General features: G+C 59.4%; 1 protein-coding gene across 10 annotated transcripts in view; it reads left to right on the top strand.

The window, feature by feature from the left end:
• The window catches only part of HSPG2 (heparan sulfate proteoglycan 2), a 183,434-nt gene that overhangs the window by 28,384 nt on the left and 128,235 nt on the right, over positions 1–26,815 (top strand). For all 10 annotated transcript variants that reach the window (XM_043500074.1, XM_043500066.1, XM_043500073.1 and 7 more), the window contains exons 2-6: positions 10,410–10,548; positions 11,462–11,557; positions 23,597–23,706; positions 24,083–24,141; positions 24,658–24,818. In XM_043500074.1, coding sequence (XP_043356009.1) covers positions 10,524–10,548; positions 11,462–11,557; positions 23,597–23,706; positions 24,083–24,141; positions 24,658–24,818 — 451 coding nt within the window. In that variant the 5' untranslated portion in view covers positions 10,410–10,523. The remainder of the gene's footprint in view (positions 1–10,409; positions 10,549–11,461; positions 11,558–23,596; positions 23,707–24,082; positions 24,142–24,657; positions 24,819–26,815) is intronic.

Here is a 26,815-nt window from a genome sequence, read left to right as displayed (position 1 = left end):
CTGGTGGGACGGTGTGGGTCGCAGGGCTTGATTCATAGAATCATAGAATATCAGGGTTGGAAGGGACTTAGGAGGTCATCTAGTCCAACCCCCCACTCAAAGCAGGACCAATCCCCAACTAAATCATCCCAGCCAGGGCTTGTCAAGCCTGACCTTAAAAACCTCTAACGAAGGAGATTCCACCACCTCCCTAGGTAACGCATTCCAGTGCTTCACCACCCTCGTAGTGAGAAAGTTTTTCCAACCTAAGCCTCCCCCATTGCAACTTGAGACCATTACTCCTCGTTCTGTCATCTGCTACCACTGAGAACAGTCTAGATCCATCCTCTTTGGAACCCCCTTTCAGGTCGTTGAAAGCAGCTATCAAATCCCCCCTCATTCTTCTCTTCCGCAGACTAAACAATCCCAGTTCCCTCAGCCTCTCCTCATAAGTCATGTGTTCCAGTCCCCTAATCATTTTTGTTGCCCTCCGCTGGACGCCCTCCAATTTTTCTACATCCTTCTTGTAGTGTGGGGCCCAAAACTGGACACAGTACTCCAGATGAGGCCTCACCAATGTCGAATAGAGGGGAACGATCAAGTCCCTTGATCTGCTGGCAAGGCCCCTACTTATACATTCCCAAATGCCATTGGCCTTCTTGGCAACAAGGGCACACTGTTGACTCATATCCAGCTTCTCATCCACTGTAACCCCTAGGTCCTTTTCTGCAGAACTGCTGCCTAGCCACTCGGTCCCTAGTGTGTAGCGGTGCATGAGATTCTTCCATCCTAAGTGCAAAACTCTGCACTTGTCCTTGATGAACCTCATCAGATTTCTTTTGGCCCAATCCTCCAATTTGTCTAGGGCCCTCTGTATCCTATCCCTACCCTCCAGCGTATCTACCACTCCTCCCAGTTTAGTGCCCCAGCTCCCATCAGGTCCATTCTGGGAGGCGCTGAGAGTTACCCTGCATGGGGCCACGAAACCACTTGACTCCTGAGGGCAAACATCCTCATGGGTCTAATGCACTTTACACTCACAACACGGCACCTTGAGCTGATTCCCCTCCATGTCCCTGGGTGCAGACGAGCCCCAAGGGTCCCTAGCGGCTGCAGGGCACGGCATGGCTCTCACCTGCTGCTCTCTCCTCTGTGGCCATGTTGCCCCGGTGATCTGCGCGCGGGGTCTTGTTCCCGGGAGAGCTGGGCTGCAGGGGGGTCTCACTCCCTGGCCCTTTTAAAAGAGGTTGGTGGGGGACGGGGTGCGCAGCTGGTGTCCAGGCCGGGGAGAAGTCCCAGTCCTGCCCAATGGACACACGTTGCTTCCTCTGGGAGACTGGGCACAGCAGGGCTGGAAGCTGGTCTCCCCCACAGAGCTGGAAGGGGATTGTGCTGAAAGAGGGGGCTGGTTTGGGCTGGTGGAGCACCGGGAGATTTGTGAGAGCCCCAGGTCTGAAATAGCGGGGGGCTGCCAGTCGGGATTGACAAAAAGAAAAGGAGTACTTGTGGCACCTTAGAGACTAACAAATTTATTAGAGCATAAGCTTTCGTGAGCTACAGCTCACTTCATCGGATGCATTAGTGAGCTGTAGCTCACGAAAGCTTATGCTCTAATAAATTTGTTAGTCTCTAAGGTGCCACAAGTACTCCTTTTCTTTTTGCGAATACAGACTAAGACGGCTGCTACTCCGAAAAAAGTCGGGATTGAGGCACACTGGCGGAGCTGGGTATGGGGAGCTCAGGGCTGGGCGGGCTGTGGGTGAGGAGTGGGGGGCAGTGGCAGAGCTGGGTGTGGGGAGCTCAGGGCCGGGCAGGCTGTGGGTGAGGAGTGGGGGCCATCAGCAGAGGTGGAGTGAACTTGCACCGTGCCTGCCCTCTGTATGTTTGACTCAATCTAATTTTGCCCATAATTAATTGATGTAAAGAAGAGACCCCAACACAGACCCCAGCAGAGCCCCCATCTGCCTGAGACCCACAGAGTGGCTCTGCTGGGGGCTCCCAGCCTGGCGGTTCAGCTAAGGCCCAAGGGGTGGGCCCACATGACCGCTGTATGGCTGACTGCACGCTAGCTCCAGGGGCTGCGCAGCTTGGAGCCTGCCCCATGGGGATGGAGTCTGTATGTCCCACCGGGAGTGGGGCCTGGGAGCTGGGCAGGGCTGTGACCCCTGGCACAGCCGGGCACAGCTCTGTCCCCCAGCAATGGGCGGCTGGGCAGGGCTGTGACCCCTGGCACAGCCGGGCACAGCTCTGTCCCCCAGCAATGGGTGGCTGGGCAGGGCTGTGACCCCTGGCACAGCCGGGCACAGCTCTGTCCCCCAGCAATGGGCGGCTGGGCAGGGCTGTGACCCCTGGCACAGCCGGGCACAGCTCTGTCCCCCAGCAATGGGCGGCTGGGCAGGGCTGTGACCCCTGGCACAGTGGGGCAAGCTCCATCTCGCAGCCCCCGGTGGCTGGGCAGGGCTGTGACTCCTGGCAGAGCTGGGCACGGCTCTATCCTGCAGCCCCCGGTGGCTGGGCAGAGCCCTTGGCTCCCTGCTGCTGGGTTCTCAGTGCAAGGCAGGTCTGGAGCCCTGGTGTCTCTTCCCAGGCTGGTGTCCTGCACCCCATCCCCGGCTCAGTTGAAAGGGGGCCCTACAAAGTGTGGGGGAGGGGGAGTCAGCTGCGCCTTCTCCACAGCGCTCCCAGATGTGGGGAGGGGAGAAGGGAAGGTGCTGTCACAACTGGGGGAGGGGCTGCTACAGGGTAGCCTGGGGCTGGTGTGTGGGGGGGGTGGAGATGGGGCTGGAGGCCAGTGTATTTGTCTGGGGGTTGGAGCCCCACCCCCCTGGCCTGTGTGAGCCACCCTACTTCGCTGATGGCCCTTGGCCCTCAGCTGCCTGGCAGTGACAGGGGTGTGTGTGGGCCCATGGTGGGGGCTGCAGGGGCTCAGTGTGGGACTCTGGCAGTGATGGGGTGGGTGTGGGGTCCTGGCTCTAACGAGGGCCGGGCACAAGCGAGCAGCACTAGTGACAATTTCTGCTGTCTGCAATGACAGGCCCCGCCATGCCATGACTGATGCTGAGCAGGGTCCGTTGCCCTGGGGAAGCCTGTGGGGCCCGTGTCCTTGTGTGCCCTGCTGCTCTGGCACTGCCATGGGGATGAGCCCTGACTCCTGGCCTGACAGCCCAGCAGCTGCTGCAGAGGGAGGGCCGAGAGCCCTAGGTGACGGTGGAATTACTTGCCTGGCCCATGGCTGGAGATGAGAGGGTTTAGACTCCTTCTACCATCTCTTGTCTAATTGCAAAGCTCCTTATAGGTGCTCAGGCCTGTGTGAAATCCTGCTGGGCTCTTGGCCTCTGATACAGCTTGTGGCAGTGAGTTCCACAGGCTGACCACACTATGGGTGGCATTGTCTCGTGCCTGGATCATGGGCGCAGACAGCGCCAGTTTGCCTGCCCTGCTCCTTTGTGCCACGTCTGGGTCTGCACACCTGTGCTGTGTGCCCTCCCATCACTGCATGCTGGCCCTGCCAGGGACGGTGCTCAGGGGCAGCTCCTCCAGTGCTCCTTGGCTGGGATACGTGGGTCGGGGCAAGGGCGCTTTTGCAGGGGGGAGCCCCCTGGAGCAGGGAGGGTCCTGCTGAGAACGGGCCGGGCCAGACCTCACGTCAGGGCTGGGGGCAGCCTCCTCCGAGGGGCCGGGCCAAGCCCCAAGGCTAAGGTTAGAGCCGGTGATGGGATCTGCCCTCAGCTCCCTTCCTGCCCTGAGCAGAGCAGGGGGCAGTGTGTGCCAGTCCCAACCCTCAGCACCCCAGCCCTGAGCTTAGGGTCTCCTCCAGCCCAGAGTCACTGGTGCCTTGGTGGTGCAGCTGGTGGCCTGCTTTTTTGGGAGACATCTGTGAGCCTTAGACCCATCCATGTGTCCCGGGCCCAGCATCCTCTGGCTGCAGCAGATCAGAGCCCTCCAAAGGGGCTGCTGGGGCAAGATTTGGGGGCACTCCAGGAGAGACACAAAGGCTCTGCCAGCCACCAGGCCAGGGGAGTGGGGAGAGCCCCTCAGCATGCCCACCCCTGGTGGATTACAGCTGGAGCACACACCTGTTCAGGTGGTTCTGGCTGTGGCCCCTGGCTGGCTGCCCCCTGGGTCTCAGGGGGACCTTCAGCCACAGTGATGTGCCATGTACCCGCTGATTGGGTGCTGGCTGGCAAACACTGCAGTGACCTGCCTGCAAACTCCAAGTCCCAGCGCTGTGGCTGGTGTGCCCCGAGCCTGGCACAGGCCTGGGCATAGCAGCTGGTCCCTTTGAAGTGATCTCTGCTCTCTTCCTTGCTGTGCTAGCAGGGGCAGTACTCGTGCCCGCTCGCTGGGTCAGTGACTGCCACTCACTGAGGCTCGTGTGCCCAGGGTCTGGGCAGATCCGTGGGAAGCTGGGACATGTGGCCATACCAGGCTGGAGCTGAACCCCTGCTGGGCATCATGTCTTCATTCCACTTCCCGCAGGCCCCCCGTGCCAGGCTGTACTCCAGGCTGGGAGAGCATGCCCTTGTCTCCATCATTGCATGTGGCATCAGTGCCCCGGAGTCTCCTCTACCTGCATCCTCTTGGCACCTGGCTGTAGGAGATCTCATTGTTCCCAGCGAGTGCCGGGAGAGATGCCAAGCTGTCAGAGGGCAGAGAGTGGTATGGGGGTAAATAGGAACACCTGGTGCCATCCAGTTTGGGAGCGCAGCCGTGCTGGACTCTTGGGGGCTGTATGTGTGGAGCCTGGCATGGTGCCATGCTGGCATTTGCAGACTGCATGGATCGCCAGCTCCTGTTTCCCCTTGGCCTTTTCATGCCCATTCAGACAGCCAGGGCTGATTAAATACCTCTTCTGTTTCCATCAGGCCTTTGTCCCCGCACCGATCACCCGGGAATAATGACCCGGTGTGTTTGCACAGGAAAGTGCTGCTGTGATGAATTCCTCCTTGTCGCGGTCTGATGCCCCAGGCCACTCGCTGCCAGCGGGGTGGGGGGTGGGGAAGGGCAGGGAAGCCGGCGCTCAAGCTACCCCAGGAAGGGACCCCGCCAGGGCCACCGGCTGGCAGTAGGGGCTGGCTGCGGGTGCGATTTCTGTGCTGGGATGAGCCTCCTGTAATGTGATGGACTGAACGAGTGGGGCTCAGGGGAGGAGATTGGGGGTGCTGGCCCTGGGGATGCAGCAGGGGAGGGGGTTGCTGACCTCTGGGGAGAAGGACAGAAGGAATGGGGGGCTGGCACTCAGGCCATTCTGCCCGCCCTGCCACCCCAATGCATCCCCTCTCCCTGCTCCTGGGCAGAGAGCTGCCTTGTGGGGACCCTCCCCCTTCCTTTGCCTGCTGGGGTGGATGAATCCCCATGATGAGCTGGATCATGGCTGGTTCTCCCTGTATATGGGCTGGATTGCAGCTGTTCTGTGCGGGGTACGCGGTGGGCTGGGGCTGGATGTGCTCAGGGTGGGTGTGTGGGCTCAGAGCTGGTGCTAGGTGCTCTGCCAGGCTCATGTCACTCCTTGCCCCACCCAAGACCCTCCCAAGAGCTCCCACTTCTAGGTTATTTTGTGGGGTCTGCAGTCCTGGGCAGGCCTGTGAGGGATCCAGCAGGGGCGTCCTTCCTTTTGCACCTGCCCAGAGTAGGAAGTGGAGGAACGCTGCTGCAGGGAGCGGGGTGGGTGGCTCTTCTCTTGCAATCCATGCTGAGCTAATGCCCAGCATGGCACTAGGGGCATGGTGCTGCAGGGAGCAGAGCAGGTGACCCAGCGGGGGCACTCTCCCCTCTGAGCCGGTGCCCCAGTGCCAGGTGGCACTGTGCTGCAGGGAGCAGCGTGGATGTCTCTCAGGGGGTGTCTTTCAGATACCACGTGAAAAGGGGCCTGTGCCCATTTGCCCGTAGGGGCTTGTGCCCTGCTTTGGACACAGGAGGGAAGTGAAACCTGCCCTCCGAATCTCCCTGCACTTTCATCCATATTTTTCTCCACTTCACATCCCAAAGCAGCATGCAGCATTGCTGTGCACTGTTCCCACCCCAGAGCTGGCTGCATTTCTATGAGCTGAAGCAGTTTCTGAGTAGCTTGTGGGGCAGGAGGCTCTAGTGGGGTGAGAGCCCCTGTTCTTCCCACCACAGGCCCAGGGCTAAACAGAGGAGTGCAGCCTCCTGCCCCCCACCAGCTTGGGGATGTTTGCTTTGCTTTAATCAATGTAAGATGAGTCCCGGTGGAAGCCAGCACCGTCCTACTTCCTGTCAGAGCAATGAGGCAGTGCTGGGAGCTGGCTTGGAGGATCAGCTCTGACCAGGGAGCACATGGCCTGTGCATGTGGATCCCCTTCAGCCCCACCCCAGGGTGAGAGCCATGGAGCAGACAATGCAGCCCACCTGGCTGTCCTTGCTGTCCCGGGGCCAATGCCAGAAGCCAGATTTTGTTTCCTTCAGTCTGGGGTGGGCTTCTGGATTTCTGTCAGCCCTCAGCTTGGGGGCAGGAGCATGGGCCACAGTTTACCCCTAGGTAGTGGCATGGCACCCATCTGTGCTGCAGAAGGAGGCTGCAGGGGTGTTGCTGCCAGCATGCCCACTCCCTGCTGCCCCTGGGAGCAGGGGGCACAAGGCCATCTGCCCTGGGCCTCTAGCATGATATGCAAAGTACTAGCCCCAGCCCTGCTCTGAGCTGCACTGAACTAGTTCCCACTGGAACTGAGTTTGGTGCTGGGGGCCATCCCCTCGCACCTTCCTGCCTGAAGGGTCCCAAAGGGCTGGATAGTGCATGGGCCAAACTCTGCTCATATTTTCCCTGGTGTAAATCTGTGGCATCGGGGAGTCACTCCAGGTTTTTGTGCCGGGGATCAGTCCCCCCTGCCATGGAAATGCATCTGCCCCTGGGGTGGAGGCTGTTGAACAGTGCACAGTGCCATATGCCCATGGGGGAGCGGGCGTGAAGAAGACTGACATAGGGGTTACCCAGAATATTGGTGGCCCAAGCTGGCATTTGCCAGGATGCTGCACGAAGTGGCCATGGCCACTCCAGGGAGCAGTGCCAGGGAAGCTTGGGTGCCCGTGGGTACTGTGGAGCTCAGCTGGAGTGTGGGCGGAGGGAAGGGTGTAGCAGGCCAGGGCCCCCAGCGCGGTGCCCAGAGATGACAGTCCTGATGCATTGGTACACGGGGCCCACTGACATCGGGAGGTTCAAGTGACCTGCAAAAAGAAAAGAAGCTGCTTTGTGCCAGGTCTTGTCTGCCCCAGGAGTCTCTGTGGACATCTGGGAGCTGGGGACTGGAAGCTGCAGCCATTGTGTGGTGGGGGAGGGGAGAGGATTCTCAGCCAGTGGTGCCAGTTTCACGTTGGCACCGAAGGAGCAGAGGTTGAGAGGACGCGTCCGGGGAAGACTCAGGGTGAGAGCACCCAGCACCCAGCCCTGGCTCCCCGACTCCTGAGATCTGTAAGGAAAAACCCGGCAGATGACAACCCCCTGGACAAACGCTTTCAGGCCTTCTCCAGCCTGCATGGGCACCTCAGTGCCAAAGTTGTGTCTCTCCTATGGGCAGGGTTGGCAGCGGGGCTGGGGGTGACTGCAGCTAGCGATGGAAGCCCCCACGATGGGGGGGGAAGTTGGAAGGGAATGTGGCTCCGGCTGGGTGAGTTGGGCCCACACTGTGGGCACGTCTCTGGAGCAAGCACTCAAGCTGGGGGCCCAGTGGCCTCCCTTTCTGAGCTCTGTTCAGCCCGTGCCATCCGTGCGGTTGCATGGACACTGGGGCTGTGCCCGCTCCCCGAGGTCACTCCTGGGGGGCTGGCCACGCAGAGGGAGAAAGGCCCAAGCTGCAAACAGCCCCCTAGGCGTGCCCAGTGCTGCGGGGTGCTCCGAAACCACGGGGAGGGGAGGCGCATGCTGAGCCCTACTGAGGGGAACGAGTGCCCTCTGGGGCATCTTCTCCAGCTGAGGAGCTGTCTGGGGATTCCCTCCCCCTTAGCGCTCCCCCCCCCGCGCTCCACGCCAACCTCCGGAATTCCATGGGCTGAGATCATGGCCGCTGCGAGCACATGGTCCAGGAACACGCATGGGTGGCTGGAGATGAGCTCACTGCCCCGTCCCTCCCCCAAAGGCCAGCATGACTTTACTGCTGAGCAATGTCGGTGAGGCCATGCCAGGAGCCTGCAGTGAACGCCAGCCCATGCAAAGGCTCTTAGGCAAAGTAAGCTGTCATGGGATAAGAGGGAAGGTGCTCTCATGGATCGGTAACTGGTTAAAAGATAGGTTTCAGAGTATTTTCCACCGAATGCATCCGATGAAGTGAGCTGTAGCTCACGAAAGCTTATGCTCAAATAAATTCGTTAGTCTCTAAGATGCCACAAGTACTCCTTTTCCTTTTTGGTTAAAAGATAGGAAACAAATGGTAGGTATAAATGGTCAGTTTTCAGAATGGAGAGAGGTAAGTAGTGGTGTCCCCAGGGGTCTGTACTGGGACCAGTCCTATTCAACATTATTCATAAATGATCTGGAAAAAGAGGTAAACAGTGAGGTGGCAAAATTTGCAAATGATACAAAACTACTCAAGAAAGTTAAGTCAAAAGCTGACTGTGAAGACTTACAAAAGGATCTCTCAAAACTAGGTGACCAAGCAACAAAATGGCAGATGAAATTTAAGGTTGATAAATGCAAAGTAATGCACATTGGAAAACATAATCCCAATTATACATATTTAATGATGGGGGTATAAATTAGCTGTTATCGCTCAAGAAAGAGATCTTGGAGTCGTGGATAGTTCTTTGAAAACATCCGCTCAATGTGCAGCGGCAGCCAAAAAAGTGAACAGAATGTTGTGGGGGAATCATGAAGAAAGGGATAGATAATAACAGAAAATATGTTGCTTCTATATAAATCCATGGCACACACCAATCTTGAATACTGCGTGCAGTTCTGGTCACCCCATCTCAAAAAAAGATATTAGAACTGGAAAAGGTTCAGAAAAGGGCAACAAAATGTTGAGGGGTATGGAATTGCTTCCATATGAGGAGAGATTAATAAGACTTGGACTTTTCAACTTGGAAAAGAGATGACCGAGGGAGGATATGATAGAGGTGTATAAAATCATGAGTAGTGTGGAGAAAGCAAATAAGGCAATGTTATTAACTTTGTATAATAACACAAGAACTGGAGGTCACGCTATGAAATTAATCGGCAGCAGGTTTAAAACAAACAAAAGGAAGTATTTCTTCACACAATGCTGAGTCAACCTGTGGAACTCCTTGCTGGGGAATATTGAGAAAGGCCAAAAGTAAAATTGGGTTTAAAAAAGAATGAGATAAAGTTCATGGAGGATAGGTCCATCAATGGCGATTAGACAGGGTGAGCAGGGATGCCACCCGCCGCTCTGGGTGTCCTTAAATCTCTGTTTGCCAGAAGCTGGGAGTGGTCAACAGGAGATAGATTACTTGATAATTGCCCTTTGAGGCACCTGACATTGGCCACTGTCGGAGGACAGGAGACTAGGCTAGATGGACCATTGATCTCACCTAGTATCACCATTCTTATGTTCTTGAGACTAATTGGAACCAGGTTTCTATGCATGGCATTATAATCGTCCAACCTATTTTTCCTTTGTACAATTGATTTAAAGTGAGTTTGCTGTCTGGTTTGGCATCTGTGGGGCGTCCGTTCCCCCACTCCATTACTCATGTCCCATTGCACCTGGCTTGTTACTGCCCCCTTTGCCCCTCGGGCAGCCATCACTCGCTGGGCTCTGCTGCTGGCCTGGAGCTTTCCCTGCAGACGCTGGCTTGGTGGCTCCCACCAGGAATTTTTAACCTGCCAATCGCTGAGCCGGTCCCAGGGGGTTGCCTGCGTTTGAATGACTCAGAAGCGTGCTTGTCTCTTTCACCTGGTCCCTTGAGCTCCGTCAGGAGTGCACTGCCTCCATCACAGGCTGTTATTCCCCTCCTGCACATGGCCAAAGGGGGAGTGTGGGCCAGACACAGGGCAGAATGCAGTGCAATCGTAAATCGTAGAGCAGCCCGACAAAGGGGCCTGGGCGCTATCTGGTGTCACCTCCTGCGCTCAATGGTGGTGGAGCAAAGCCAAGTGACTGGGGCAGCCTTGTCGGGCCTCGGCTGTGCTTGCATCCAGGCAGCTTCACAGAGCCACCCCAGCCTGTGTGGTTGAACTGAGTGCCAGGGAAGTGACTGCATTCCTGCCAGCGCTGCTTGGCACCTGGGACACTGTTGCAGTGAGAGAGAGTGACTCTCCCTCAGCTAGACAAGCCCTGAAGTTTCCCCTGCTCAAGGGAACACTGGGATGCTGGGGCAGTGTGCTGGATACACCCTCAAACCCTGCCACTTGGGGTCCCATGTGCAGGGGTGCTCTGAGAGCTGATCCAGCCCTGTTCTGGTTTGCCAGGTGGAAGGGCCGGCCACTGACTGATGCTGTCTGGGCTTCTCTCCGGCAGGTCTCCCACGCTGCCCAGGGGCTGAACGAAGCCTCCTTTCCCCGAGGACACAGAGTCTGACCCAGCGGGCACACCCCTGGGTGGACTGATGCCGACCTCTCCGATGACGAGGACATGCTGGCGGATGAGGCCTCGGGAGGGTAGGGGCTGCGAGGCTGCAGTGTGCCCTCCCTGGCCTTGGCTCTGAGAATCTGTGCTTCCCACCCCACTGACAGCCCTTGCTCCTGCTGGGAGAGGGTCAGGGCTGGCTCCCATGACTCCCAAAATGCATGGCTGCTCTCTGTCCCCTGTGCCCCAGCTCCCTAAGGACATGTGGCCATCACTCCCACCCAGGCAGGGGCTTTGCAGCCCTGACATGTGCTGGGGAAAAGTGCTGGGCTGCCCCGCCAAGTCCTAAAGGTGCTGTGTAACAATTCTGGGGCTGCGCAGGACTCTCGTCCTCCCAGCCCCTGCCCGGGTGGCCCCAGGGCTTCATGAGCCGGCAGGGATAGACAGCAGGGAAATCCCCTCCGGCCGTAGCCAGGATAGACCTGGATGCCCCTGTGCAGGCTCCCCCAGTGGGTGGCTGAGCTCCCCGTGGGCATGTGCTTGTGAACTGGTGCCATGCCCATTGCAATAAGGGGCAGTCCTGAGGGGGAAGTGGGCCGTGGCGTGCAAGCCGGAGGGAGTGTTCCGGGAGAGAACAAGATGGGCACCTGCTCCGTTTGCACAGTGCTGTCCCTGGGTGTTACCAGCTCCGAGCGCGACTGTTGCCAGTATCCCTACTCTGGGTCTTGCTCCTCCAGGCAGGGAGCTGAGTAAGAAGGTGCCACTTTTACCAGGCCAGCTCCACAGCAGCCTGGCTGTGGCCCGTGGGTCCCCAGGCCTTCCTTCACAAGACGGGTGGGTACTCAGTGCCAGGGAGATGGGCCTGGAACCCTGCATGGGGCTTGGTCCTCTCCTCGCTGGCGTGACTGGCCCTGACCCTACCCGACCCTGGAGAGCTGGTGCTGCCAGGAGCCCCACACCGCGGCTGCAGCTCACAGCCCCTGTTCTGTCTGCTTCCATTCCAGATGGCAACGGCAGCGGGGAGAACGGCAGTGGGATTGTGCTGCCCGACATGCCGCTGTCCACCAGCCGGACACCGAGTGTCACGCTCTTGCCAATGGGTAAGGGGTGGAGCTGGTGAGCGCTGGTGGGTGGGGCTGAAACTGCAACCAAAGAGCAGCAACACAGTGGCCCAGCTTCCTGGTGGTGGGCACCAATGGGCTGGAAAGTCATGGGTGTGCTTAGGGCTGGGAAGCCTGGATGGCAGCTCTGAAGGGCTGCTCTGCCTTCCCAGCATGCAGTGCATCACAAATAGCGCTCACTTGTCCCGCCTGGGCTGGGCTGGGCAGCTTGTAACAGGCCCGACGGCACTGCCTGTTTACCAGGGGCCTGTGGGAGAGTCTAAGCCAAGTGTGGAGGGAAGTGGGGGGTATCATGAGGCCTGGATCCATTCTGACCCCAGGGGAGTTACCCAGAATGGGTGTGAGCGGGCATATCCCTGCCCCTTGCCTGGGGCATGGCATCCATTAATGGGTGGCACAAGCAAGGGAGAGGGGCAGGGGGAGGCAGCGGTGGGGTGGGGCTGGGGTGCAAGTATAGCAGAGAGGCAGGGTTGGCTGCTGGAGCTGTGAGAGCCATGGCTTGGTGGTGGTAGGAGGTATCGTGGCAGTGGTGGCAGGAGGCAGCGTGGCACTGTGTGGCGGTGGTTGGCAGGAGGTATCATGGCACTGTGTGGCGGTGGGTGGCAGGAGGCAGCGTGGCACTGTAGTGGCGGTGGTGATAGGAGGCAGTGTGGCACTGTGTGGCGATGGTGGTTGAGCAGCATGGCACTGTGTGGCGATGATGGTGGAGGCAGCATGGCACTGTGTGGCAGTGGTGGTAGGAGGCACCGTGGCACTGTGGTGGCGGTGGGTGGCAGGAGGCAGCATGGCACTGTGTGGCGATGATGGTTGGAGGCAATATGGCACTGTGTGGCGGTGGTGGTAGGAGGTATCATGGCACTGTGTGGCGGTGGTGGCAGGAGGCAGCGTGGCACTGTGTGGCGGTGGTGATAGGAGGCAGTGTGGCACTGTATGGCGATGGTGGTTGGAGGCAGCATGGCACTGTGTGGCGGTGGTGGTAGGAGGCAGCGTGGCACTGTGTGGCGGTGGTGGCAGGAGTCAGCGTGGCACTGTGTGGCAGTGGTGGCAGGAGTCAGCATGGCACTGTGTGGCAGTGGTGGTAAGAGGTATCATGGCACTGTGTGGCAGTGGTGCCAGGAGGCAACGTGGCACTGTGTGGCGGTTGTGGTAGGAGGCAGCATGGCACTGTGTGGTGGTGGTGGTAGGAGGCAGCATGGCACTGTCTGGCGATGATGGTTGGAGACAGCATGGCACTGTGTGGCAGTGGTGGTTGGAGGCAGTGTGGCACTGTGTGGCGATGATGGTTGGAGGCAGCATGGCACTATGTGGCGGTGGTGGCAGGAGGCAGCATGGCACTGTGTGGCGATGATGGTTGGAGGCAGCATGGCACTGTGTGGCGGTGGTGGTTGGAGGCAGCATGGCACTGTGTGGCGGTGGTGGTAGGAGGCAGCATGGCACTATGTGGCAGTGGTGGTAGGAGACAGTGTGGCACTGTGTGGCGATGATGGTTGGAGGCAGCATGGCACTATGTGGCGGTGGTGGCAGGAGGCAGTGTGGCACTGTGTGGCGATGATGGTTGGAGGCAGCATGGCACTGTGTGGCGGTGGTGGTTGGAGGCAGCATGGCACTGTGTGGCGGTGGTGGTAGGAGGCAGCATGGCACTATGTGGCAGTGGTGGTAGGAGACAGTGTGGCACTGTGTGGCGATGATGGTTGGAGGCAGCATGGCACTATGTGGCGGTGGTGGCAGGAGGCAGCATGGCACTGTGTGGCGATGATGGTTGGAGACAGCATGGCACTGTGTGGTGGTGGTGGTAGGAGGTATCATGGCACTGTGTGGCAGTGGTGCCAGGAGGCAACATGGCACTGTGTGGTGGTGGTGGTAGGAGGCAGCATGGCACTGTGTGGTGGTGGTGGTAGGAGGTATCATGGCACTATGTGGCGGTGGTGGCAGGAGGCAGCATGGCACTGTGTGGTGGTGGTGGTAGGAGGTATCATGGCACTGTGTGGCAGTGGTGCCAGGAGGCAACATGGCACTGTGTGGTGGTGGTGGTAGGAGGCAGCATGGCACTGTGTGGCGATGATGGTTGGAGACAGCATGGCACTGTGTGGCAGTGGTGGTAGGAGGCAGTGTGGCACTGTGTGGCGATGATGGTTGGAGGCAACATGGCACTGTGTGGCAGTGGTGGTAGGAGGCAGCGTTGCACTGTGTGGCGATGATGGTTGGAGGCAGCATGGCACTGTGTGGCGGTGGTGGTAGGAGGCAGCATGGCACTGTGTGGCGATGATGGTTGGAGACAGCATGGCACTGTGTGGTGGTGGTGGTAGGAGGTATCATGGCACTGTGTGGCAGTGGTGACAGGAGGGCAACATGGCACTGTGTGGTGGTGGTGGTAGGATGGCAGCATGGCACTGTGTGGCGATGATGGTTGGAGACAGCATGGCACTGTGTGGCAGTGGTGGTAGGAGGCAGTGTGGCACTGTGTGGGCGATGATGGGTTGGAGGCAACATGGCACTGTGTGGCAGTGGTGGTAGGAGACAGTGTGGCACTGTGTGGCGATAATGGTTGGAGGCAGCATGGCACTGTGTGGCGGTGGTGGTTGGAGGCAGCATGGCACTGTGTGGCGGTGGTGGTAGGAGGCAGCATGGCACTATGTGGCAGTGGTGGTAGGAGACAGTGTGGCACTGTGTGGCGATGATGGTTGGAGGCAGCATGGCACTGTGTGGCAGTGGTGGTAGGAGGCAGTGTGGCACTGTGTGGCGATGATGGTTGGAGGCAGCATGGCACTGTGTGGCGGTGGTGGTAGGAGGCAGCATGGCACTGTGTGGCAGTGGTGGTAGGAGGCAGTGTGGCACTGTGTGGCGATGATGGTTGGAGGCAGCATGGCACTGTGTGGCGGTGGTGGCAGGAGGCAGCATGGCACTGTGTGGTGGTGGTGGTAGGAGGTATCATGGCACTGTGTGGCAGTGGTGCCAGGAGGCAACATGGCACTGTGTGGTGGTGGTGGTAGGAGGCAGCGTTGCACTGTGTGGCGATGATGGTTGGAGGCAGCATGGCACTATGTGGCGATGATGGTTGGAGGCAGCATGGCACTATGTGGCGATGATGGTTGGAGACAGCATGGCACTGTGTGGCAGTGGTGGTAGGAGGCAGCATGGCACTGTGTGGCGATGATGGTTGGAGACAGCATGGCACTGTGTGGCAGTGGTGGTAGGAGGCAGTGTGGCACTGTGTGGCAATGATGGTTGGAGGCAGCATGGCACTGTGTGGCGATGATGGTTGGAGGCAGCATGGCACTGTGTGGCGGTGGTGGTAGGAGGCAGCATGGCACTATGTGGCAGTGGTGGTAGGAGACAGTGTGGCACTGTGTGGCGATGATGGTTGGAGGCAGCATGGCACTATGTGGCGATGATGGTTGGAGGCAGCATGGCACTGTGTGGCGATGATGGTTGGAGGCAGCATGGCACTGTGTGGCGGTGGTGGTAGGAGGCAGCATGGCACTGTGTGGCAGTGGTGGTAGGAGACAGTGTGGCACTGTGTGGCGATGATGGTTGGAGGCAGCATGGCACTATGTGGCGGTGGTGGCAGGAGGCAGCATGGCACTGTGTGGTGGTGGTGGTAGGAGGTATCATGGCACTGTGTGGCAGTGGTGGTAGGAGACAGTGTGGCACTGTGTGGCGATGATTGTTGGAGGCAGCATGGCACTGTGTTGCGGTGGTAGTTGGAGGCAGCATGGCACTATGTGGCAGTGGTGGTAGGAGACAGCGTGGCACTGTGTGGCGATGATGGTTGGAGGCAGCATGGCACTATGTGGCGATGATGGTTGGAGGCAGCATGGCACTGTGTGGCGATGATGGTTGGAGGCAGCATGGCACTGTGTGGCGGTGGTGGTAGGAGGCAGCATGGCACTATGTGGCAGTGGTGGTAGGAGACAGTGTGGCACTGTGTGGCGATGATGGTTGGAGGCAGCATGGCACTATGTGGCGGTGGTGGCAGGAGGCAGCATGGCACTGTGTGGTGGTGGTGGTAGGAGGTATCATGGCACTGTGTGGCAGTGGTGGTAGGAGACAGTGTGGCACTGTGTGGCGATGATTGTTGGAGGCAGCATGGCACTGTGTGGCGGTGGTGGTTGGAGGCAGCATGGCACTATGTGGCAGTGGTGGTAGGAGACAGTGTGGCACTGTGTGGCGATGATGGTTGGAGGCAGCATGGCACTATGTGGCGGTGGTGGCAGGAGGCAGCATGGCACTGTGTGGCGGTGGTGGTAGGAGGCAGCATGGCACTATGTGGCAGTGGTGGTAGGAGACAGTGTGGCACTGTGTGGCGATGATGGTTGGAGGCAGCATGGCACTATGTGGCGGTGGTGGCAGGAGGCAGCATGGCACTGTGTGGTGGTGGTGGTAGGAGGTATCATGGCACTGTGTGGCAGTGGTGCCAGGAGGCAACATGGCACTGTGTGGTGGTGGTGGTAGGAGGCAGCGTTGCACTGTGTGGCGATGATGGTTGGAGGCAGCATGGCACTATGTGGCGGTGGTGGCAGGAGGCAGCATGGCACTGTGTGGTGGTGGTGGTAGGAGGTATCATGGCACTGTGTGGCAGTGGTGCCAGGAGGCAACATGGCACTGTGTGGCAGTGGTGGTAGGAGGCAGTGTGGCACTGTGTGGCGATGATGGTTGGAGGCAGCATGTGCGGCAGTGATGGCCTGGCTTTCAGGTCAGGGCTGGGGCTCTCCTCTTCTGCTTAGCGGTGGCGTTGGGCCTTTCTCTCGGGTTGCTGGCTCTGGCCCTGCATGATCTCGGCTGTACCTCTTTCTTCTTTCTCAGTAACTGCCCATCTTTCTCTCTTTTTTTCTCTCCTGTCCTGTCCCTCTCCATCATCCATCTTCTTCCTCCTCCTGCTCCTGGGGTGCAGCCCAACCGGGTGCAGCAGGGCAGCCCCATTTGGCGGGTATGACTGTGGCTGACCCGGACGATGAGGCCCCGCTCAGTAAGTGAAGGGCTTGGGGGCCCAGGCTGTGTGTGGGGAGGGGGCGCAGGCTGGGCTAGCTGGGGAGGGGAGGTCAATAGAAAACTTCAGCATGTTGATAATGGGTATAAACTGGCCACCAGGAAGTTTAGACTTGATAAATCAGATGAGGGTTTTTAACCATCAGAGGAGTGAAGTTTTGGAATAACCTTCCAAGGGAAGCAGTGGGGGCAAAAGATCTATCTGGTTTTAAGATGCTACTTGATAAGTTTATGGAGGAGATGATATGATGGGATAATGGGATTTTGGTAAATAATTGATCTTTAAATATTCAGGGTAAATAGGCCAAATCCCCTGAGATGGGATATTAGATGGATGGGATCTGAGTTACCCAGGAAAGAATTTTCTCTAGTATCTGGCTGGTGAATCTTGCCCATATGCTCAGGGTTTAGCTGATCGCCATATTTGGGGTCGGGAAGGAATTTTCCTCCAGGGCAGATTGGAGAGGCCCTGGAGGTTTTTCGCCTTCCTCTGTAGCATGGGGCATGGTTGACTTGAGGGAGGCTTCTCTGCTCCTTGAAGTCTTTAAACCATGATTTGAGGACTTCAATAGCTCAGACATGGGTGAGGTTTTTCATAGGAGTGGGTGGGTGAGATTCTGTGGCCTGCGCTGTGCAGGAGGTCGGACTAGATGATCAGAATGGTCCCTTCTGACCTTAGTATCTATGAATCTATGATAAAAACGTGAATGCCAAAATATTTGGATTCAGAATTGCTGCCACAATGCCTCATGGGAGTTATGGTTCAGCTCTCTCAAGCTCCAATTCTCCTCTATAGGCCAGGTCCCCTGGTCGGACTATAGCTCCCAGAGAGACTGTGCAACATGGGAGTCCCTAGCCATGGTGCATCATGGGAGCTGTAGTCCAGCTAGGGAGCTGGCCCATAGAGGAGAATGGGGACAACGAGGCATGCGAACTACAATTCTCAGGCAGCACCGCATCAGCCTCTGCAAATCGAACTGTTGTGGTTTTCGGGATTTTGGACAAAAAATCCTGTTGTGCAGGCAGCTGATGCTATTTGTGAAAAATTTCATTTAGTCGAAACCACAGTTTTCTGTTGAAAAACAGCTGAGATGGAACCTGCCCACCCCAGCCCCGTAGTTCCATTGCAGCCGGCATCTTGGGGCAGCAACATCCCACCTACGGGAGCAGGGTCACAGTGTGGGGCACCAGGGCCACCCCATCAGGGACAGACTGCCATGGCTGTTAGCAGCAGAGCCGGTTCTCTCGTTGCAAGGCTGGGTTGTTTATTTTCTACCCCAGTTGGCAGATCTCTCCATTGTGTGTCGCTGGCGCGCTGGAACCCTGGACCTTCCTAGCCCCAGTCCTTGAGCTCCAGGAGTAGCTGCCCCTCTGTGGCTCAGCTGCTAGCCAGGGGGCTGCATGTGGAATGGTCATGATCAGGACTCCTCGGTTCAGCCAGTGGCTCTGGAGGGGAGCATGGGTGTCACGTTAAGGTCTAGTCCCAGCTCTGCCTGAAGTGCCCTTGTAGACGGCGCCATTGGCTGCTGTGTAAAAGGAGAGAGGCCTGGTGCTCATCTGGCTGCTAGGGCAAGGGGCGGAGAGCGCGGTGAGCAGTCAGAGCTACCAGGTGCTCAGACGGCAGCCAGGAGAGGGGAGAGTAGAAACAGTCACTGCACAGCTCAGAGCTGCAGGGGATCAGGGCACTGTGCCCCCAGCTCCCACCCAGGATACCGTTGGCCTCCCCAGCCCATTTCCTTGCCAGGTTGGCCAGCTCCACCTCCTTCTGTCTCTCCCTATAAGGTTGATCCCCCATCACTCTTATTGCTCACCCCAAACTCACTGCAGTTTGCTGACCTCATCCTGGCGCTGAGGCTGGGTTCCCCGTGCAGTGCAGAGGGGCTCTCTGTCCACTGGGTCTTTGCCTTCACAGGCAAAGCGCACGTTGCACTGTTGTGGCCACGTCACATGGCCGGACCGTCTCCCCTGGTGGTGTGGGCATGCTGGGGAACCACCTGCCTCCTGGCCCTGATCCTGATTCTGGGACACAGCCCCTGTGTGTGAGCTGGGTAATACCACGGCTACCCTGCCCCCTGCCAAGGGCATTCGCTGGGCTCATGAGCTCAGAGATCTCCTCAGGGCAGTGAGCTTGGAGCGCTGGAGAGCCCCAGGGTCTGTGCTGAGCGCGAGCGCCTGGCTGGGTGTGTCACCCCCCACGTGCCCTGCCTCACTAGAGGAGCCTGCCCAGGGCTGGGCTGGGCTTCTGCTGTCAGCTCCAGAGGTCCCAGGCACCATGTGGCGAGGCAGTGGCCCTCCGCCAGGTGCCCTGGGAGTGCGAAGTGATTTCCAAGGCAGACTCTGCCTTCCACCAGGTCATGGTGAGTCAGGTCTGCCCCAGGAGCCCCCAGCTCCTTGCAGCACGGAGCGGGCGCCTGAGAGGGGCTGACTCAGCCGGAGCCGGACACAGCAGCAGGAAGCTGAGGGCTCTGCAGCCTGAAGCATTTTTTCCATCTCCCTCCACAGCCAAGTGCAAACAAAGCACAGCCGAGAACTGAGGGCTCCTTAAAAGGAGGAAGAGTGGCTGCTGGGGAAGCCAGGGAGCAGGCTGGGCTTCCTGCAGCAGGCTGCTCTCCAGCCCAGGGCTGAGCCAGAGCCAGGGCCCCAATGTGCCACTCCCAGTGCCTGGGTTACAGATGCAGCCCCCGCCATGTGCACGTGGCTGCACCTGCCGATGCTTGGCACTGAGTGTTGTGGGCACAATTCTTTGGGCCTTTGCCTGAGGCCATTGGGCATGTTTGTAGGGCAGTGTTGCTGGTGCAAGGCTTCCCATGGGCACCCTCTGCTTGCCCACTCTCATTTTAACCCTGTGTGCACCCCCCATGTGCTCAATCCTGCTTTTGTACAGCCAGAGAGCTGCACAGTCTGACGTGAAAGCCCTTGAATTCTCGCTCTTGTGCCCAGATGCCCATGGGTAGCCAGTGGGGCTGACAAGGGCACATACCCAGCTGGGGCAGGGCTGAAGCTGCCCTCCTGATCCCATGGCCCAGGTGCAGTGAGCTTGGAGGCTAAGGGCCAGGGCCATACCTGCTGCGAGGGACATGGCTGAGCCCTGGGGCCTGCTGCAGAGGCACACAGGGCAGGATGGGTTTTACTAGAAAGTGTCTGGCCCTGGCACTGCTTTCTCAGATTCCTGCGCTGGAAAAGACATTCAGTCCCTCCCCTGGGCAATGGGCCTTGGAGGGGCATCCTGGGGCACATTGGCAGGGCAATGTGGAAGGGCAGCTCGCCCTGATCCTGATAGTGCTGCACCGGTCCTGCGGGTGGTAGGGTGCTCCAGGCCAGAATCTCAGGCTGGAGCCTGTGGAGCTGGCCAGCAGGCCCAACTCGGTGTCAGTCCTGGCGCTGGTTGGGAGAAGGGGGCCACCTCCCCACGAGGCACCCAAGTGAAATCCTTGTCTCTGCAGGCCATTGAGCAGCATGTCAGCATCTGGCCTTCTAGAAGCCATGCAGGCCGGAGCCAGCCACGCCCTGGGCTCACCCTGCGCCAGTTATGGGGGCTGGGACTCACTTTGGAGAGCCACCACCCAGTGCCAGCCCCAGGGCATCTGCAGGAATTAAATGTCCCATGTGACGAGGTCCCAGCTCCCTGGCAGGAGGGCTGGAGCATCACCCTGGCTGAGGCCAGGCTGAGGGGCTGGCAGAAGCAGAGCAGTGGCCGAGCAGAGAGCTGGGCTCTGAAATGGTGGTAGTTAGTGAGACCCAGTGGTGCGCGTTGCCGGCTCCAGGCTGAACCCCCATCCCCAATGCTGCAAGAAAAGGGGCTTTGTAGTGTGAGCCGCATGCTCCCTCCCCCTGAGCTGAGGAAGGGCTGTTTCCTGGCGGACGCCTGGCTGCGCTCTTTGGGGTGAGCTGTGCTGGAGGGTAGGGTGTGAGGGGCGACCCCACCCCCTGGCTGCCTGCCATCCCCACGGTCACAGGGCACTTTCAATGGGCTCTTTGTGTGCCTGACAAGTGCCCTTGTGTTCCCTGGGCTCTGGGAGGGGCACCTGGGCAGGGAATGGCAGTGCCTTGCTGCAAATGGGGGAAGCCCTCGTCTTCAGGCAGGGCCACCACCCCTAGCCCCAAGTGCTCTCTGGCACCACCCTCTCTGGTGCTGGTGGCACGGCCTCTCCCGTGCCTGGGAAGGGCCTGGCTGGGAGCAGAAGCAGCCCTGGAATGTGGGGAGACTGCTGGCTCTGTGTGTGGGCCTGTGAGCCAACATTACAAGGCATCACCCCAGAGAGCAGACCTTGAGCGCTCCGTCCCGCCTGCAGGAGACTCTGGCTCTCCCAGGCTGCTGGGGTGCACCTGGGAAGGGTTGGGGGCTGGCTGGGCAGCTGCAGGGGAGCTGCTGCGTTCTGAAAGGGGCCCCTGCCCCATGCATAGGGCCCATCTCCATCCTTCCCAGCCCCTGGGATAGCTAGAAGCCTCATCTGGCCCCCCTGCCCCCATGCCCTGTCCCCGGCTGGTTCCAGTACCCTGCAGCTATCCTGCTGGCACCCCAGCCCCCACGCTAGCGGGCGGGAAACAGACTCTCCTTGCTGACAGGCCGCCCACTTCCATGGGGTGAACCAAGCTAGGGGCAGGCAGCGCCAGTGGGCACAGTGACAATCCTGCCCCATCCCTGCCAGGATCTCAGAGCCCTGCACAACCTCCCCAGCAGGTCAGGATCCTTCTCCCCACTTTATAGAGGGCAAAGTAAGACACCTCGGGGGAAGGAATTCACCCAGTTGCAGGACTGTGAATAAAACTCAGGAATCTGACTCTGACTCCAACCCTCCCCGGCTCTAATCCCCTCGATCCTACTTTCCTCCCAAAGCAGAACCCAGGAGCACTGACCCCCTAGCCCACCCCCACTCGACTCCACTCTCTACTCCAAGGGGAATTCTGTGCCAAAAAATTAAAAATTATATGCACAATATTTCAAAATTCCGCATATTTTATTTATCAAAATAAAACAAAATAATCAGGCCAGTTCCAATTATTTTGGTAATTTATTTCAAAATACCAGTCAGCAAGTATGTCTGTAACACAGCGACAAGAAAGATGAAGGCAGAGCGGCGACTGCTTGCCAGGCGCCCAGCTCTGAAGACAGCACCGCTGCTAGCAACAGCACAGAAGTAAGCCACCCTTCATTTTGTGCTGTTGCTAGCAGTGGTGCTGCCTTCAGAGCTGGGAGGCTGGTGACCAGATTTCGCTGGGGAGACCAGATTTCACGGTCTGTGATGCAATTTTCATGGCTGCGAATTTGGTAGACCCCTAAATGTAGGAGGGAGGGCAGCACAGCTAGGGTCAGACATGAGGAAAAAGGAAGCATTTTGGTTGAAATCACAAATTCTGCATGAAAAAAAATCCTTTGGGGAACATTGATTCTGCATTGCGCAATGGCGCAGAATTCCAGCAGGAGTACAGTCCTCCCAAAGCAGGATAAAGAACTCAGGAGCTCTGGCTCCCAGCCCCCAGTTCTAACCCCTAGTCCCTACTCCCTTCCCGAACAGGAAATAGAACCCAGGAGTCCAGTCTCCCATGCCAGGCCCTTTTCTCCTTGGAGAAGAGCGGGGTAGATTGTCCAGCTCTGCCATGTACCTGGGGGGTAGTTTGCCAGTGTCAGACCCCAAGCTGGGGCATCTGAAGCAGGCAGGGCTTGTCAGATACCTGACAAGGCACTGTGGAGCGTATGGGCAGGGCTGAGCATAGTAACTTCCCTGGCACAGCCTCTCTCTCCTCTCTGACAAGGCCGGGATGTGTGCCCCCTTGGCCCCACACCCTACGGTGTTTGCCCCAGAGAGCCAGCTCAGGGAGGCCAAGCCAGTGCTGCCCTCAGCTGGGTGATCCCTGCGGGCAGAGTCCAGAGGCCCAGTCAGAGCACAACCACATGCTGGAGGAGCTCCCACCCTGCCCCTGGGACTCCCGTGCTGGGGGTCAGGCTGCAGGGACTCCTTGGCCTGGGAGCAGCTGTCCTGTGGGGGAGCTGTGTGGTGTCTGGCCTGTCTGCAGGAGCTGAGGGAGGTGGGGAGCGGGGCTGCTGTTTACTCACTACAAGGAGCTGAGCAGCTGGTGCTGGGGAGGGGCCCCGCGGGGCTGGACGCAGGGCAGCTGCGAGCGGGGGATGAGCTCTGGCAGCCGCAGCCTGATGCAGGGAGCCAGGGGCTGCTCCTGGCACGGCAGGCGTGTGAAGCTCGGGGGTGCAGTTAGCAGGATTCCACAGATCCCTCCCCCCAGCCCGGAGCTCCCACCTGGGCCTGGCCCCTGTGGCATGGACTCCTTCGGGGCTGGCTGTCACTGGATGGTGCAGATGGACTTGCAAAGGGGGCCGAGGATTTTCCCAGTCGGGAGCCAGGCTGAGCCTGCCCCCCTCCACCCCACCCCACCGTCAGTGGAGCCTGCCCCTGGGGAGATGATCAGGGCTCTGCTCCCTCTGCCCGCATGGGAGGCCAACTGCTGAGGGAGGGCTCCCCAGTGCCACCCCCTGCCCTGCCGTCATCCCAGGGGGTCCCGGCTGGTCGAGGTGGGAACCGCCTAGGTTGGGCAAGTGTCACACTGGGAGGGAGGTGCTGTGCTGTTGGGGGCTCAGCAGGAGGCGCTCTCCCACCACAGTCAGTGCTAGAGCCAGTGCCTCAGCACAGCACCAGGGGCGCTGCGTTGCACAAGGTGCACAGCCAGGTCCTGTCCCCTTCTGCACATGAAAGATCCCGCGGCTCTTTTTGGCAGAATAAGGGTGTTGGCTCCATTGGCCTGGCCAGGTCCTAACCCAGCAAGGGGCCTTCTGGTGTCCCAGGGTCCTGCAGGTTTCAGTTGGATACCATAGTCTTCCTCACTTCCTGTACTAACTATTGCACTGTGTTGTCATGTGGCTGTAGCAATCCACCCCAGAGGTGGCTGCATTACAGGGCTGGGCAGGGTGATCCCTGGAGGTAGCCAGTAAAGCTGGTCGGTGCAGAGGCCCGAGCTGGTTCTCCCTGCTCAGCTGCGCCCTGCTCTCACGCTGGCCATCTCTCCTCTCCGCATGCCCAGTCTACTTCCGCGCTCTGGTGAATTTCACCCAGTCCATCGACTACAGCCCTCGCCTAGACGATGCCAATTCGGAGGAGTTCCGGGAGGTTTCGGAGGCCGTGGTGGATACGGTGAGCCTTGGCCCTGCCACCTGGCCCTGCCCAGAGAGCTCCCTGGCAGCTGGCCCCTGCTGCTCCCAGACTCAGCAGTAACCCTGCCCCCTGCTCGGCACTACAGAGGTCTGTCAGCACCGGTTGTCCAGCCTGGGCACAAGGGGCTTCAGTCTCTAGTGGGCGTAGCCCACCGGGCTCCAAGGCCCTTTCCAGGCAGGGTCACTGTTCCTAGGATAGATGGGCAAACTGGGGTGGGGGAAGGACCTGGAGCCGATGGCTGGGTGACTCATGGTGCCCTGCGCTCACTACTAGCCCATGCTGCCAGCAGGATTCGCCCCCTGCCTCCCCTGGCCATGGGGTGTCACTTGCTTATGCTCTCTGCCTCTCTCCCCAGCTGGAGTCCGAGTACTACAAGATTGGCGGGGAGCAGGTGGTCAGCGTGGTGTTCATCAAGTGAGTGAGGTGCCCCTGGCAGTGCCAAGGGGTGGGGAGGGCAATGGAGGCCCTTCTATCCCTTGTTCCCCTGGGCCTGGGGCATTTATCTCTGAGAGCTGGCACTTTCCCAGCTGTCAGCATCACGCCCTGCACGGCTGTGCCCCAAGCACCCTGCGCCAGGGTCCAAAGTGCGCATGGGGAGTCGCACGCCATGTCCAAAAAGAGGACCCCCCCACCCCCACGCCGCCTTCCACAGCCGAGACATTGCGGGGGATGGGCGAGGGTCACGGCTCAGATCCTCCCGCAGACTGCAGCTGTTCCAAACAAGCCTGAGCATGGGAGCTAAAGGAGCAGCCCCATTAGTGCAGCAGTAGTAGGATTTTTATTATCTGTAGAGGGGGAGATAACGAGACTGGTGGATCCCAATTGGGAGACCCACGCACACAAGGGAATCTACTTCCATGCAATATGGAGCAGTGTCCGGAGCACACATGCGCACCTCCCCCGATTCAGCCCTGGCCCCGCTCTCCCCAGGGAAATCGACGGCTATACCTTTGTGGAGCTGGATGTGGGCTCGGAGGGGAACCTGGACGAGGGGGCGATCCGTGAGGTGCTCTACTCCATCATCAAGAGCGGCTCCATTGCCTCCTACATCACCTCCACGCAGGGCTTCCAGTTCCGGCGCCTTGGGGCAGGTGAGCGAGGCCCTGCCCGGACCCCCAGCTGGGGTCACTGCCCTGGGCTCTGTTGGAGTATGCCAAGGGGGCCTGGGGTCGGGGGGGCAGCAGCTTGCCAGTGTGTTTAGAACAGATCCTGGGCGTGCAGGAGGCCCCCTCCCCAGCAGTTGAGCCCTGGCGACTGGCAGACTAAGTGAGGGGTGGGGCCTGTGCCCGCGATGGGCATGGTATGGGCCCAAGGCTGGTCTGTCTGTGTGGTTCACCCCACAGTGGCTCAGAGGGGCTGGGACAGATCAGCCTGGCCTGCATGTACAGGACTGGACTGGTTCCGATCGCTGCCCTATAAAACCAGACTGCTCCCTGGGCATCCATGGGCTGTGTCCATCCATCTGTCTGCAGTCACTGTGTTGCCCGGGTGCCGTGGTCTCACTCTGGACTCCCTAGTCTGTCTGCTCCCCTGCCCAGGCCCAGCAAACCCAGCGGGGGCCGCTCTGCTGGCAGGGTCGGCCGGCAGCCCAGACGACAGGTTGGGGCAGTGCTCCCTGGGCAGAGCTGCGTCTATGGCCCTGCTGCCCCTGGGGCCAGATGGAGGGCAGGCGGGAGGGAGGGCAGGGTTGGCTGGTCCACTGAGCTGCTGTCTGGCCAGGGCTGAGCCAGGCGGCCCCAAGCCAGGGACCCCCACTTCTTAGGCACCCTGCACTTATGCCTGAGGGGGCCCTTCCTCCCTGGCTCTAACCTTCTATTCACTTGCAGCCCAGACCCCACCTCCCCCCATTGCCAGGGAGTCGCCAGGTGAGTAGGGTGAGGCGGCAGGTGCAGGGAGAACCTGGAGGCCTTGGCCGTGCAACTGGCAGCTGGGAGGGGGCGGGGGGAGTGCCCCAGGGGCAGCCCCTGCTCTTCCTGTAGCCCCTTGCACCCTAGAGGGCCCCCGCTGACTGGCACAAGCTGGTTGGATGCAGGGTTTTGTCATTGGGCATCTTTGGCCTGAAGAGACTTCCAGAGCTGGGTGGTGGCTGCTGCACCAGTGCCAGGCCCTTCCACTGAGCACCCAGGTTTCCCAGTTCCTGCCCCAGTGATTGGCAGTAAAGAGATTAAAGATCCCAGAAGCCCAGCCTGTGGGTGAGCTGGTCTGGACTGTGCAAGAGGGCGCAGATATCTCCTTTCCCCTCCCACGGCAGCTGCCAGCCCCTGGGAGGGTCACTGACCCAGCGTGTTGGGGTGCTGCCCGCCTGCCTTCAGCTGGTGTTAGGAGCGCAGACCAATGCTGGTCCCCGCGGACTGGTCCATGCCCCATCGGCTCCTGCAACAGGCTCCAGGTTCCCCCATGCTGTGCCGTGCCCTGCTGTGCTGTGCTGTGCCAGTGTGTTTTTGGGTGGCCTGCCATTTGCGTGGCTCTGGTGCTGCTGGCTGATGCCTGACTGTTGGCCCGGCAGCTGGGGCCCTGGCAGGTGACACCCCCCGCAGCTGGCACAGACCCTGTCCTGCGACTTGGCGCCTTTGTGCAGGCACATGGAAACGGCTGCTTTCCCAATGCTGCCTCACCAGGAGACGCAGGGCCATGCCAGGGTGCCCACTTTCGGGCTGGGAACCAGGGGCCATGGGCATGGGCCCATGAGGCTTGTGGGTTCTGGGGAGAATAACAAGTGCCCCCTTCCCCTCACTCCTGGACCAGGTGAGCTCTGGAGCCTGTCTGTGCAGATGGGCCATTGCAGAGCATTGGTACTTACCTCCAATGGGGGAGCCGGCAGCCTCCACAGCACTGCCTCTGGCTGGCTGCATTTTGCGCTGCTCCCAGACCCCCACAGACTCAGGCCCGAACAAACCCACCCTCACCTGAGCCCAGCAGTCCCATCAAGGTCAGAGCGGGTGGTTAGTGCAGGGACCCACCAGGCAGGAGTCCAAATCCACCGGGTGGAGGGGGCAGGTGGGCCCTGTGCCATGGCATGTCTGCCACATAGTATGTGTGCCCCAAGGCATATGCTGCATGGCGTGTGCACATGGCGTGTTCCACATGG

The sequence above is a fragment of the Dermochelys coriacea genome, chromosome 18, assembly GCF_009764565.3.
Source record: "Dermochelys coriacea isolate rDerCor1 chromosome 18, rDerCor1.pri.v4, whole genome shotgun sequence".
Classification (NCBI taxonomy): Eukaryota; Metazoa; Chordata; order Testudines; family Dermochelyidae; genus Dermochelys; species Dermochelys coriacea.
Note: the sequence above shows the minus strand (reverse complement) of the source record. Positions and strands in the feature narration are given on the sequence as shown.